Source organism: Stomoxys calcitrans, chromosome 1 (assembly GCF_963082655.1).
Source record: "Stomoxys calcitrans chromosome 1, idStoCalc2.1, whole genome shotgun sequence".
In the NCBI taxonomy this organism is placed as follows: Eukaryota; Metazoa; Arthropoda; class Insecta; order Diptera; family Muscidae; genus Stomoxys; species Stomoxys calcitrans.
Genome location: NC_081552.1, coordinates 55,260,137 through 55,275,241, shown reverse-complemented (window position 1 = coordinate 55,275,241; position 15,105 = coordinate 55,260,137). Strand labels below are relative to the sequence as shown.

The following is a 15,105-nucleotide window of genomic DNA, read 5'->3' as shown; positions in this document are numbered from 1 at the left end:
GGACAGTGCCGTATAAGCCGAAGGTCCAAGGTTCTGCTTTCACCCATGTAAATCTGCCTTATGGGGAGGGGCTGCTCCGCAGGCCATTGAATCAAAATACTTGAATCGCAAAAATATCGTTGATATGTTCCTTAACGGAATGTTCCCAACTAATCTGAAAGTTTAGATAAACAGAATTTTTTGCTACACCGCAACTGAAACCCGACTTATCAAATTTTCCGACATTTTAAATGTGATGGTCCCAATCTGGCTTCAGTAATCTGCCTGCCTCCGTTAGAGCGGTCCATAGTGAATCTACTGAGTTGCTTTGCATACATGGCAGAAATCGGGGAAGGTATTGTCTAACCTCGAGCGATACACACTCTGTCCAAGAGTAACTCTTGTCTCTCTGAACATATTTAAAGGAAAACAAGTAAAAGCGTGCTAAGTTCGGCCGGGCCGAATCTTATATACCCTCCACCATGGATCGCATTTGTCGAGTTCTTTTCCCGGCATCTCTTTTTAGGCAGAAAAATGATATAAGAAACGATTTGCTCTGCTATTAGAGCGATATCAAGATATGGTCCGGTTTGGACCACAATTAAATTATATGTTGGAGACCTGTGTAAAATGTCAGCCAATTCGAATAAGAATTGCACCCTTTGGGGGCTCAAGAAGTAAAATATAGAGATCGATTTATATGGGAGTTGTATCGGGCTACAGACCGATTCAGGCCATAATAAACACGTATGTTGATGGTCATGAGCGAATCCGTCGTGCAAAATTTCAGGCAAATCGGATAATAATTGCGACCTCTAGAGAGGTCAAAATCCCAGATCGGTTTATATGGCAGCTATATCAGGTTATGAACCGATTTGAACCTTATTTGACACAGCTGTTGAAAGTAAGAATAAAATACGTCATGCAAAATTTCAGCCAAATCGGATAGGAATTGCGCTCTCTAGAAGCTCAAGAAGTCAAGTCCCCAGATCTGTTTATATGACAGCTATATCAGGTTATTAACCGATTTCAACCATACTTGGCACAATTGTTGGATATCATGGATGTCGGTTTATATGGCAGCTATATCAAAACATGGACCGATATGGCCCATTTACAATACCAACCAACCTACACTAATAAGAAGTATTTGTGCAAAATTTCAAGCGGCTAGCTTTACAGACGGACGGACGGACATGGCTAGATCGACATAAAATATCATGACGATCAAGAATATATATACTTTATGGGGTCTCAGACGAATATTTCGAGTAGTTACAAACAGAACGACGAAATTAGTATAGCCCCCATCCTATGGTGGAGGGTATAAAACAGACACTTTGGATTTATGGCCTTATTACCTTATTATACCAACTACTAGCTGGCTTAGGGAGGTGCGATATAGAATACTAGATTTGTCCAAAGCCTTTTTTCAAAGGTCGAAAGGAAGATTTCAAACTGAGAGCAAGTCAGACTAGCTCACACTCTCTCACTTATGTCTACCAATTTTGGCTACAATCCCATGGCAGCCGGTTGTATGCACCAGGCCAGTGCCGGAAAGTGTATCGTTTCTGCAGATAAACTGCAACAGACTTCGTGGCAAGATCGATGAGATTGTGGACTTTATGAGTCGGAAGAGCATATTGGTCGCAGCGATCCAGGAGACAAAGCTTACCAACACCTGCAGCTTGCACAGTCGTCACTGTTACAATGTGCTACGTAAGGATCACTCAAGGAATGCAGGTGGGGGATTGACCTTCGTAATACACCATTCCGTTCAATATAGACTTATCTCGCCTGCGCATGGCGTTAGTGACCCCTACATGGAATGCATGGGGAAAGTAGTCAGGTCTGGTACTGCCGAGATAGAGCTGTACAACGTCTACATACCGCCGGTTGGTAGCTGTGTCCCGATTAATGGTCAGGCTAACAACCCCGACGTAAGTAGGTTGCTATCTGGCCATAATCGTCTGGTTCTAGGGGACTTTAATGCGCATCACACGTCATGGCATTCTTCCCTAGGTAAAGACCAGCGTGGCATAGCTTTGGCAGAGCAGATTGAAAGCTCCACGTTTTGCACGGTAAATGGGGATGCCCCCACTAGGATAACGAGGAGGTGCAGCAGCTCGCCAGACATCTCCATTACATCCCCTGATCTCCTGAGTGACGCATCCTGGCAAGCCGTCATCTCTTTGGGGTCAGACCACCTCCCCATAATTCTCACCATCGACCGACCACCCGACTTCATAACCTCTGAGCGCCGGACGTTTATCAATCATAAGAAGGCCAATTGGATTGGCTTCAGAGAGTATACCAATCGCCGCTTCAGTGAACTGCCACCCCCTCTGATGTGCTAGTGGCCGAGAGGAAATTCCGAGACTTCATTAACGCAGCAACCGCTCGCTTTATACCAGCCGGTCGAATACCCCAAGTGCGGCCCAATTTCCCGGCGCAAGCAGTGGTACTCGCAGACGAGCGTGATGGAATTCTTGCTATGGACCCCGCTAACCCCAGAATCAGCGAGCTGAATCTAGAAATAAACAGGGTAGTCAACGAACATAAGCGGAATTTGTGGCTGGAACACTTGGAGCAATGTAACCTAGGCACCGGTGTAGGTAAACTGTGGTCTACTGTGGTCTACTGTTAGGTCACTCTCGAACCCCAGTAGACGGGATGACAGGACCTATGTCGCTTTTGGCGAAATATCCGTGACTGTTAAGTCACTCTCGAACTCCGGTAGACGGGATGACAGGACCTCAGTCACTTTTGGCGAAATAACCGTGACTGATTCGAAGAGATGCGCCAGGTTATTCAACCGTCAATTTATTGTGCATCCCGAGAGAGACAGGGCAAGGAGGAGAGCCATTCGTCGTAGTCGTGGTCTCCGAGCCGATGACCAGCCATCACAATTTACCGTGGGCGAAGTTACGAATGTCATCCGTGGCGCCAAATCATCTAAGGCGATGGGCCCCGACGGAATCTCTACATTGATGTTGAAGAATCTGGATTCACCTGGAGTTAAGTACATTACCACTGTCCTCAACCTGTCTTTGAACACTCTTATAGTTCCCGATGTCTGGAAAATGGGCAGGGTGATCCTGCTACTGAAGCCTGGAAAAGACCCGAGTTTGGAGAGTCGTACAGACCGATCTCCCTTCTCTCGCACCAGTGACAAAGACGCTTGAGGCATTACTCCTCCCGTGCCTCGTAGGAGAATTTCCATTCGTCGAGCATCAACATGGATTTCGAAGACTGCACAGCACAACAACAGTTTTGCATGCCATCACCGCACACATTTGCCGTGGCTTCAATCAGCCCAGGTCATGTAATAGGACGGTCCTGGCATTGGACCTATCGAAGGCATTCGACACGGTCAGCCATGCCAAATTATTTGAGGACATCGCCAACACGTCCGTCCAGCCAGGCCTGAAACGATGGGTCGCGAATTATCTGTGTGGTCGCCAGTCAGTGGAACTTAGGGATAAGAAGAATTTAGAGGATAAGAAACACCGTAGAGTGAAACAGGGGGTTCCCCAAGGTGGGGTGATATCTCCGGCACTGTTTAACCTCTACCTATCCTCCATTCCACCTCAATCTACGATAAAGTCAAAAGTTCTCATGTGGACCACCTCCATCAGGAGACAAAGATCCTACCAGTGCGAAGACATAACTACATGCTGTCTAAGCAGTACCTTTTGGGCTGTTATCGCAGAAACCATCCAAATCATCATCTTGTGGATAGATATCCACCGACCAGAAGCCTTAAGATAGATCTATATGATCTAGAGCGTGAGGTTCAGCGCTACAAGAGAGAACCTCTAGATCAAGCGGATCTAAACAACATACATGCAGACACTGTAGCAGATGCGGTAACTGACTATCGGGTAAATGAGTTCCTGTGTCTTGAAACTCAACAGAATCAAGCAGACGAAAGATAGAACACAATAAACTGCTACAACAACATATTCCCGCTGGGATCGGCCCTATGGACTGGAACGAGTTTACCTATGGACGAGGATCGCTACCTCCATATACAGAATGTGGCTACAACATACATGGGATATATATACACTTTTGTTCATAATTTTATTAAACTTAATAATATTTTTGTACAAAACTTACAAATATGGATCAATATCTTTACTCTGTCGCACCGATTCAGTTTCTGCCCCCACCGCACATGCCATCAAAGCATTGACACTTTGTTCCTCTCCAGCCTTATAAATATAGCCATTGGCTTTATCCACATGGTTGCGTAAGCGTAACATACTTTCCGTGCTGCGAGAATCCAAAAGATGAAATGAAACTAACGCATAATCTTCCACCATAGAGCATATTGCAGCATTGAGTTTTTTATAGCGTCGCAGTGATGGCGTGTCATCCAAAACTTCCAACAAATATTTTAAATCCAAAACATCTGTATAGTAATCTAAGCTGAAATGTAATTTATCCTCATGTTTTTTTAGTAAATCAGCTTTGGATAAAACATTAACATGAGGCAAGCCCATGCGTAACATCATATTTAGGGCCAACAATAAAGTAGAAACAAATTTTGCCGGTTCCGAGCAGTAATGGGAATCGATGAGATTAACAGTAACCAAGTGATAGCCTTCTTTTTCTAATCTTTCAAATACCCTTGAGATAGCAGCGTGATGTGTGTACAGTTCCACTTGTCCGGGACAGTCAAAGAGAAAATATTTGCAACTAGCCGACTGTTTGCGTAATTTTGGTAAGAGCCAATCATCAAAATGGTCCTCTAGAAATTCAGCACAGTACATAAGGGCACCATTGGGTCCTAAATGCATGCTATCCATCACATCTTCCATGGTAATTAGTTCCATGACATCGATACAGGGATTGTAGTCCATATTCTCATTGGCCGGATCCAGATTAACTACTCCAACTTGTCGTCCCAATTCATGGTAAAACTTGAAAGCATTTTGGCAATATGTAGTTTTACCACTTCCTGGCGGGCCAACAATCAATTGGCCATAAAGAGGATTAGTGAATTTAACTTTTGCTGCTGATTGTTGCAACATTTAAAACAAGCCTCCTTTTACACTGTTTTGGAAATAAAAAAAACAAACTATGAAAACAGCTGTGCATGGATTCAAGCTATGATAGAAATTCTAACGGCGTCAAAATTAATTGGAATGGGATTGTGAGTCGACTCATGGTTGAATTAACAACGAGATCAACTATACAACCCTGTGGTGATGGTGGCGCAAATTATCACAAAAGCTGAGTATTCTGTTATCTTTTCAGGTGGAATGCATTACAACTCCATTAAAAAAACCTCGGCGAAACGCTGAAGGAAATAGGTGAAAAAGTAGTAATCTGTTTATAGTAAGGAAAATGGCAAAAAGAAATTTTAGTGGCAACGCTTGACATCATTGTCGGCATCATTTTTGTATTGGTTCCAATGGTTCGTTTTTTCTATTTGTTATTTTATTTATTTGCGGAAAAACCATAAGTGTAGAAAAAAAACGTCTTTTGGTATGAAAATAAAAACAAAACATAACTGTCAAATTCCGTTCGCGACTATTCCGAAAGCGGAATAGAATACCAACCCTAAGCTGTCAAATTTCTGGGCACTTCCTAATTGCATTATCATGTTATTATTTGCATTATCATGTGTAGCAGCCACAAGATCAAAAGATTTATAATTAAAAACGTGTAAAATATAAATTAAAACAATTAAATTAAATTAAAACAATTCCATCAACTGGGCAAGTGAGCCATCCTTGTTAATTCAACCATGAGTTGACTTGTGGGAGCTTCAAAATACATTGGTCGTACAAAGTTTAAGATTTGAGTTAGATTTCAGATTTCAGTCTAGCGGATTCGCCAGCTTATGGCTGGTACTATGTTCGTTTTTCACCGTTGAAAACCCTTCTTTTTTCCATTACTTTTTTAAAACATTACGAAAGTAACAATTTTATTAACATTTTACTAAAAGTAATGAGGGAATGTTCTACTGAACGAAAAATGCAAGTTTTTTTGCTTTAAGACCTTTATCTCAAAAAAGTAATCGGTGAAAAATTTTGCGAAAAACTAATATATTGGGTTGCCCAAAAAGTAATTGCGGATTTTTTAAAAGAAAGTAAATGCATTTTTAATAAAACTTAGAATGAACTTTAATCAAATATACTTTTTTACACTTTTTTCTAAAGCAAGCTAAAAGTAACAGCTGATAACTGACAGAAGAAAGAATGCAATTGCAGAGTCACAAGCTGTGAAAAAATTTGTCAATGCCGACTATATAAAAAATCCGCAATTACTTTTTGGGCAACCCAATAGTACCAAGACATATTAATTTACAGGTAGTGACAGTTGCCCAATAACAAAATATTGAGTACACTATCAGTCAAAATCAGTAAACTCTGATTTTGTGTACGTTACTAGTTCGCGTAATTTTTCGCTGTTTGTGCATGTCATGGTTCTTAACTGTAATATTGGGTTGCCCAAAAAGTAATTGCGGATTTTTTAAAAGAAAGTAAATGCATTTTTAATAACACTTAGAATGAACTTTAATCAAATATACTTTTTTTACACTTTTTTTCTAAAGCAAGCTACAAGTAACAGCTGATAACTGACAGAAGAAAGAATGCAATTACAGAGTCACAAGCTGTGAAAAAATTTGTCAACGCCGACTATATGAAAAATCCGCAATTACTTTTTGGGCAACCCAATACTTTTCTCACTTGTCTCTTCTTTTTTATTTAAATACTTTTTGATCAACAAAATTGAACGATAAAACCAAAAAATTCTAATTCTTATTTATACAAGCAATTTGAATTTTTCAACTGGCGCAGCCGTCGAGTTGCCGCCGTCGAAAAGTCTCGGCTACGGTTACTGAAAACGAACGTCTCATTCGTGAAACATCATCTCGTGTAATAACAACAAGCCCTGCCGGCCGTTCTGCATTTTGTTGTTGTTGTTGTGTTGTGTGTTATACGTATTAAATAATAAATAAAATATATTTTTGTATTAAATATTTGACTGATTTTGTTAACAAACTATTTACAACAATTATGGCTCAGCAGCAGCAACAACCAGCCTATGAAAACAGTGAGTGTTGCACTTCGAATACACACATATATGTAGATGTATATATATATATATATATATATTGCTGCTTAGTGTGAATTATTTCTGTGTAGAAAAATGATACCGATTGAAACAGCTATTTTTATCCATGTATAATGCTGCTGCTGCCACTGCTAAATAAAAATTAGTCATATTGGTGAAATAGGCCAAATAAAAGCAGCAACAGTCAGGGAACAACAACAAACAAATAAAAGTAAAACTTGAAGCGATTTAATTCTATGACCATATATGGATATGACTTTTGTTTTGGCCAGTATTTGGAGGAGGGGTGAGGGGCGAAGGAGGGAAGTGCGGCGACTCCGAACTTTGTTATCTGTTTGCCGGCACTTTTTAAGGACAACCAACCATAGCCCATTAATTAAGCAGATAAAGGTAGCCGGGGTTTTAAAAGTTATCAACTGCCTCCTTACCTCAGGTTTTTGTAACTTGTAAGCCCCACCCTAATGTTAATGTTGCTAGTGGGAGGTTGGTGGATTTCAGAGGGAACAGAAAGAATACCATTAAATTCCTTATGGAAATTTATGTTCTTTGATTTTTATTGTGAATATATATAATTTTTGGGTATTTATAAAATCTAAATACATGTAAGTTTTATAGACTTTATTTAGGGCTTGCCTAATGTTTGAGCAAATAAAATAGAATAAAAATAAATAATAAGTACTACCAACGTCACTTGGTTAAGTTTATAATACTTCTTAGTTGAAAGTTTAATTTTAAAAGGAATTTTCCCATGAGCCAGATTTATGAGCACTCAAATATAAAGATTTGATTGGGTAATACCATCGCCCCTAATAGCTATGTTTTTCTCTTTAAAAATGTCCAACCTTTGTTAGAAAATCAATTGGATCATTGTGAAACACTCCTTCAAATGCATTTGTAAATATCATGCCACCCATCATTGTAATGCTACCCTTGCTCAGCCAACTGATAATTTAATGAAGGGTCATCACTTCACACAGCAACGGGGACATTGAAAAGAAAAGCGAGAAATAAAGTAGAGAAACAAAATCATTTTTAAGTGATTTCCTGCGGTTTTGATTTGGTTATTGTTCGGTATATGTATGTATGTCTGTGGGTGCACTCTTCTCACATGTATCACTTTCCACATTCACTTCCGTTTTGTTAGGCCATATAATTTGTTTGTTGTTGTGTTGTGGGGAAATTGTTCCGCTTGATATTATTGTTGCTGGTGTTGTTTTCAGCCTTAGTAATGCTTTTCCATTTTCTTTTTATCTCTCCTTACAGAATTCATTTATGCAACTTTACCTCGTACACAACGTGGCCAACCCATCGTTTTGGGCTCTGATCCTAAAGGTAAAAATTTCCTTTACACCAATGGCAATTCGGTGATTATACGTAACATTGAGGTAAGTAAAAATGAAGCTGATGCTTCAAAAAAAAAAAAAAATCTTCCAACTTTCCCCCTTCTACTGAAACCAATACACATTTCACTGTGTAAAGTCATATTTCATTGATCGTTAAAGTAATTTATATTTATTCGATTTTGATGTTTCCCTCAAAGCCGGCATAATGTGCAGGATTTGATGGTGTTTTTTTTTTGTATGCCTAACAGAGTAGAGATTTTTGTTTTTTGGGGTATATGTGTTTTATTTTTCAAGAACCGAATGAAAATTAGACAGTTTGGGTTTTTGTGTTTCTTTGTTTGTTTTTTACTGTTGTATCCCCATATCCAAAAACCATACCGCCAACCACCCACACAAATTTCATTTTGTCCGCCTTTACGCGCTGTTTCGCCCGCCTTTAGCCGGTGTTGCGTTGTGTTGTTGTCTGTGAGAGTTGACGTTGTGCTAGAACAGCGCCTGTCTGCTTAACCTAGCCAACACAACACAACAGCTGCCCCACATTTCAGTGAATGTATTAAATGCACAATAACAATTTTCAAATTTAGTACATGCATAGCGTGTATAGATCCCACAAAAATCGCAAGAAAAGTCCAAAAAAACATCTTTGAACTGACTCCAAAATAGTTTTCGAAATTTTGTATTCGTTCCTGCGAAACATCTTTTAATGCATGTGTGTTTCATTAACCATAGACAAGGAATGAAATACTCCTCATTAGTAATGGCATAAAGATAAGTTAAGGCATCATGCAGTGTTTTTACATCATAAAAAACGCGCTGCTTTTGTAGTATTTTTAGAGTAGTTCATTTGCATAACGTGAATGATAACGAAATATTTTTAAGAACTTTATATCGAATTTTGGGATAAAATGTACAATGCGACTTTTACAAATGGGCGCATTGCGCCAGCACGGGATAGCTGTAAGTACCACACAGGCTGGATCATTGATGTCCAATCTGTGCGGTGTTTATTGCTGTCTCGAGAGAAGTTTAGCTGCAAGCTACCGGGCGCGTCCACAGGTTGCGGATAGTGGAATGCTCCATACGGGGTAGCTGCAATGGCAGTCCCGGACAATCAGCGGTATCGAGCGGGGAGTCTCAGTGAGAGGACGGGCGGCACCGGCGATCGGTTGCAGAGACCGGAACGAGCTTGCTCACCTACAGGATCTTGACGAGGATCGAGGTGGCGATCCTCGTCAAGTTCCTGAAAATGTGGCTACAAGATCTATGAAAATTTGGCTACAACAACAACTAATAAAAAAAAACGGCAGAATGATTAGTCACTCACCTTGTCATATCGAGCATCATAGACAGTCAGTATTTGTGCAAAAGCCGTTGCCGCCCGTCCTCTCCCTGAGACTCTCCGCCCGATACCGCTGATTGTCCGCGACTGCCATTGCAGCTACTCCGTATGGAGCATTGCACTATCCGCAACCTGTGGACGCGCCCGGTAGCTCGCAGCTAAGCTTCTCGTGGTGTTGCCCGGCCTCTCACTGAGACTCTCCGCTCGATACCGCTGATTGTCCGCGACTGCCGTTGCAGCTGCTCCGTATGGAGCATGCCACTATCCGCAACCTGTGGACGCACTTTTTTTGTAGTATCCTGATTCTTGGAATAAACATTTTTTATTTTTATTTTTACTTAACCGATAATAGGGCTTACTATTTAGATTAGAATAAAATTATTGGGTTGCCTAAAAAGTAATTGCGGATTTTTTAAAAGAAAATGTAAATGCATTTTTAATAAAACTTAGAATGAACTTTAATCAAATATATAATTGCCATTTTGTTCGATAACCTTTTGCCATCTTCATGGCAAATTTAGTATTCCACGCTCATAGAACTTCTGGCCTTTATCTGCAAAAAACTGAACCAAGTCCGATTTTATAGCCTCATCATTGCCGAAAGTTTTACCATTTAAGGAGTTCTGCAAAGATATAAATGGAAATAAATGGTAGTCTGATGGTGTAAGGTCAGGGCTATATGGTGGATGCATCAAAAGTTCCCAGCCAAGCTCACTCAGTTTTTGGCGAGTGACCAAAGATGTGTGCGGTCTAGCGTTGTCCTGGTGGAATATGACACCTTTACGATTGACCAATTCTGGTCGCTTCTCCTTGATGGCTGTATTCAAATTGTCCAATTGTTGACAGTAAACATCCGAGTTAATCGTTTGGTTCCTTGGAAGCAGCTCAAAATATACCACACCCTTCCAATCCCACCAAACAGACAGCATAACTTTCTTTTGGTGGATATCAGCCTTTGAAGTGGTTTGAGCTGGTTCACCATGCTTGGACCATAATCGTTTTCGACTAACGTTGTTGTAAACAATCCATTTTTCATCTCCAGTTGTGATTCGTTTTAAAAACAGATCGAATTCATTGCGTTTAAGGTGCATATCACAAGCGTTGATTCGGTTTGTTAAATGAATTTCTTTCAATACATGTGGTACCCATATTAAAATTGACGCCAAATAAACAAATGTAAAAAAAATTTCGCGCACTTTTTTTCTAAAGCAAGCTAAAAGTAACAGCTGTTAACTGACAGATGAAAGATTGCAATTACAGAGTCACAAGCCGTTGAAAAAATTTGTCAACGCCGACTATATTACTACTCTATTACCGACAATTACTTTTTGGGCAACCCAATATTTTTATGTTGCTAATATTAGCATAATAAACAAATTAATAAAATAAATAAATTAGGCATGAGGGATTGTTATATCTTTCAACAACTGTGCTAAATATGGTCAAAATCGCTTCATAATCTGATGTAGCTCCCATATAAACCGATCTCGGATCTTGACTTCTTGAGCCGCTAGTGGACGTAAATATTATCCGGTTCGGCTAAATTTTGCAAGAAGTGTATAGATTTGACTACTAATAACTGTGTCAAGTATGGTCAAAATCGATTCATAACATAATATAGCTCCAGTATTAACGAATCTCTCGGTTATACTTTATGAACTCTAGAGGGCGCAATACTTATCCGATTTGTCTTAAATTTAGCATGAGAAGTTTTATGTTACAAAAAAAACCCTCAGGCCCTTGCCAATGAAGTCCTCACTGTACAACAACAACATTAAAACTTCCAAAAACTGTGCTAAGTGTGGTCAAAATCGGCTCGTAACTGGATATAGCTCCGTAATTCTTATCCGATTTGTCTGAAATTTACCATGAGATGTTTTTTATGACTTCCAGCAACTGTGCTAAGTATGGTCAAAATCGGTTCATAACCTGATAAAGTTCCCATATAAACCTATCTCGGAGCTTGACTACTTAAGTCTCTAGCGAGCGAAGTTCTAATCCGATTTCGCTGAAAGTTTGCACATTGACTTCTGCTGTAGTGTCCAACATTCCTATCCATTATAAAGAGATGCCCGACAAAGAACTGGAGGGTATATAAGATTCGGCCCGGCCGAACTTAGCATGCTTTTACTTGTTTTTCAAATAAAAAACGTCATTGATTTTACTTCTATTTAGAATAGAAAGCAGAATAATTTTTTTTTAAGTTAAGGCGTATGTGGTGTGCTATAAATACATTGGACAGGCTACGGGGATCGCGATTTCGAAGCTGGCTATTGTGTGTTGCTGATGCTAGATGTTCTTTTTGAGTAGAGATATTGGCGGTTGGTGGTTTCTTTTCTTTCTGCGCTCGAAGAAAGGTTCACTGATGTGATCCAATGTTCGTCTAAAAGAGGTATGCACTAAGAAGTGAGTAGGTGGAAGCATGTTATCTTTTCGGGGCTCACAGGACTGATGATGAAACTTTGGTCAGCTGCGAATTGGTTGAACATTCTTTTTAACATATTTTGCCACATATAATCTTTGCACGTTATAACAGGTCCTTGTTAATTCATACGAGATCCCCCTTAAAGGTATAGCGAAAGTTTGCCTTGATTTAATATAGATTTAAATTTGTTGTTGTTGTTGTAGCCACTTGTATGTGGAGATAACGATCATCGTCAAGCTCCGTTGGTGAGTAAGCACGTTCCTGCTGCTTTTTAATGCATACTCAAGGTATTTCTGTTTTTGACTTAAATTATTAATCGATATTTCGTACATGGAAATCGTGTTTTGTTTCTCATTTACGTATATCATATAAAAATTTCTTTGAAATTCTGTGTTTTGAAAAAATATTATTGAAATTTTGTGTTTATAACAAATCTTTGAAATTTTGTTTTTAGAAAAAAATGCAAAAATGCGAAATTTAATCTTTAGAAAAAATCTCATCGAAATTTTGTCTTCAGAAAAAGGTTATATAAATATCAATCAATAAAATTTTTTCTTCAAAAATCTGTATTGAAATTTTGTGCTTTATTAAAATTTTGTCTTTAAAAAGTTTCATAGAAAATTCTTTAGCAAAAGGGCATAACATGTCACCCCATTAACGCCTGGCCCTTGTCCGATTTTAAAGAAATTTCATATGTTCATTATTTGAAGCATCGAAGTAGTAATTTTCTTCAATTTGTTTAACAAAGTTAAAAAAAGAAATTAAAAAACTTTTGAAAAAAAATTCAAAACAAAAATTATTTTTATTTCCTAAGCCACTATGTTTTTACAGCAAAAAAAGTATTTGTTTGTTTCTCTTTCGTGCTCAATGATCGGAGATTTTCTTGGCAAATGGAAAAGGAAAGCCAGAGATAGCAACACACACCAACTACTATGCGGCGCGTTTCGTCTTTGGTTAGAAGACTTTTCAACCATATTAGTTGTGATGGCTTCAAGGGCCGTACGTTGCTATATTGCATTTGTATTGGATTTATTGCGAAAACGCCTCTATGATACAATTACCACGTGAACCGAGCTCGACAACCCTGTCTACTAGCTGTACTTTTTCCCAATGCACACGGAGTAATAGCGAGAGCCGTTACCGTTGTCTAGCGTTCGAAACCATCAATAAAACTTCCAACAGATGCACAGAATCATGAGCACCATGATAGTGTAATTGTCGCAGAAAAAAAATCTGTCATTACACGAAAACACGTGCATTGGGAAAAAGTAGTAGGCTTATCGCCATAAATTTATTTGTATACCCTGCACCACCACTGTGGTACAGGGTATTATAGATTTGTGCATTTGTTTGCAACGCTAAGAAGAAGAAGAGCTAGACCCATTGATAAGTATACCGATCGACTCAGAAGCACTTTCTGATTCGATTTAGCCATGTCCGTCTGTGAGTCCATGTATTCTTGTAATCAAAGTGCAGGTCGTATTTGTTGACCGATTGTCAGGAAATTTTGCACATGTCACTTTTTTGGCCCTGGGACAAAGGCTATTGATTTAAAAAAAACGGTTCAGATTTAGATATAGCTCCCATATATATCTTTCATCCGATATGGCTTTTTAAGGCTGTAGAAGCCACAATTTTCGTCCGATCTTTACAAAATTTGGCATTGGGTATTTTATTTAAGGTCTACATATGTGTAAAAATTTCATAAAAATCGGTTCAGATTCAGATATAGCTGGCATATATATCTTTCATCCGATTTGGCTTTTTAAGGTTGGTCCGATCTTTAAAAAATTTTGCATGAGGTGCTTTATTTGACGTCTTCATTTGTCTGCAAAATTTCATAAAAATCGGTTTAGATTTAGATATAGCTACCATATATATCGTTCATCCATTATGGCCTTTTAAGGCTGTAAAATCCACAATTTTCGCCCGATTTCACATGAGACGTTTAAATTGACGTTCCAATACGTGCGCAAAATTTCATAAAAATCAGTCCTAGTGTAGATATAGCTTCAATGTGTATATTTCATCTGATATGGACTTTTATGGTAGTAAAAACCACAATTTTGGTCACATCTTAATGACGCATACTTAATGACGTCAATCTCTATTTGACGCCCCAGTATGTGTCATTAAAATTGGCACAGGTTTCAATATGGTAGGAAAATCTTACAAGGTTCTAAATTGCTATTTCAATTTGTATCCAAATTAAAGTCTGACTTGATTTCGAGATGAGTTCTACATATAAAAAGTACTACAGGCACTAGGTGGTGTAGGGTATTATATAGTCGGCACCGCCCGACTTTTGCCTTTCCTTACTGGTTTAATATAGAAACCATCAAATGCAACAATACACCTAAACGGTTTGCAGAATTTCCACTCTAAGAATTTTGAAAAAAAAATCTTGTTTGATTTTTTTGGATATAAAAAATTGCCGAATATTGAAAACTTGCAACCGTTTTTTGAATAAGCCAAGTTTTCTCGCAGTTTGAAGTAGAACTGGCAAACTATCGATAATCGCAACATTCGATATTTTCGATAGTTTTTATAATAAATATCAATAGTATCGATACTATCGTTATTTTCCCATCTCCTATATTTTAAACGAAAATGAGGACTAAAAATCAGAAGATCGACTTATGTAGAAGCAATTTCAATGCACAGACTAAATAAAACCAAGATTAATAAATTCAGTTGGAAGTCATGAGAGAAATTATTGTACAAAATGTTAGCATAGCCGGATGCAAATTGCGTCCTCTATAGGCGGAATGCATCTTAAAGGATAGATTTAGTGTCGCATCACTTATTATACCCTCCACCATAAGATGGGGGGTATACTAATTTCGTCATTCTGTTTGTAACTACTCGAAATATTCGTCTGAGACCCCATAAAGTATATATATTCTTGATCGTCGTGACATTTTATG

At 38.7% G+C, this 15,105-nt stretch overlaps 2 protein-coding genes across 2 annotated transcripts in view; one reads left to right on the top strand and one right to left on the bottom strand.

Moving 5' to 3' along the window:
- Positions 1 to 4,046: 4,046 nt before the first annotated feature.
- On the bottom strand, positions 4,047 to 5,076 carry LOC106094066 (GPN-loop GTPase 2). Its single transcript, XM_013261238.2, has one exon. The coding sequence runs from the start codon at positions 5,016 to 5,018 to the stop codon at positions 4,098 to 4,100; it is 921 nt and encodes a 306-aa protein (XP_013116692.1). The 5' UTR covers positions 5,019 to 5,076; the 3' UTR covers positions 4,047 to 4,097.
- Positions 5,077 to 6,853: 1,777 nt separating this feature from the next.
- Positions 6,854 to 15,105, top strand: part of LOC106094067 (actin-interacting protein 1) — a 28,688-nt gene continuing 20,436 nt past the window's right edge. Inside the window, exons 1-2 of the mRNA XM_013261239.2 lie at positions 6,854 to 7,050; positions 8,335 to 8,456. Of these exons, the coding sequence (XP_013116693.2) occupies positions 7,014 to 7,050; positions 8,335 to 8,456 (159 nt within the window). The 5' untranslated portion in view covers positions 6,854 to 7,013. The remainder of the gene's footprint in view (positions 7,051 to 8,334; positions 8,457 to 15,105) is intronic.

Coding starts and splice junctions, on each gene's coding strand:
- LOC106094066 (XM_013261238.2), bottom strand. CDS start 5,018: ATGTTGCAACAATCAGCAGCAAAAGTTAAATTCACTAATCCTCTTTAT.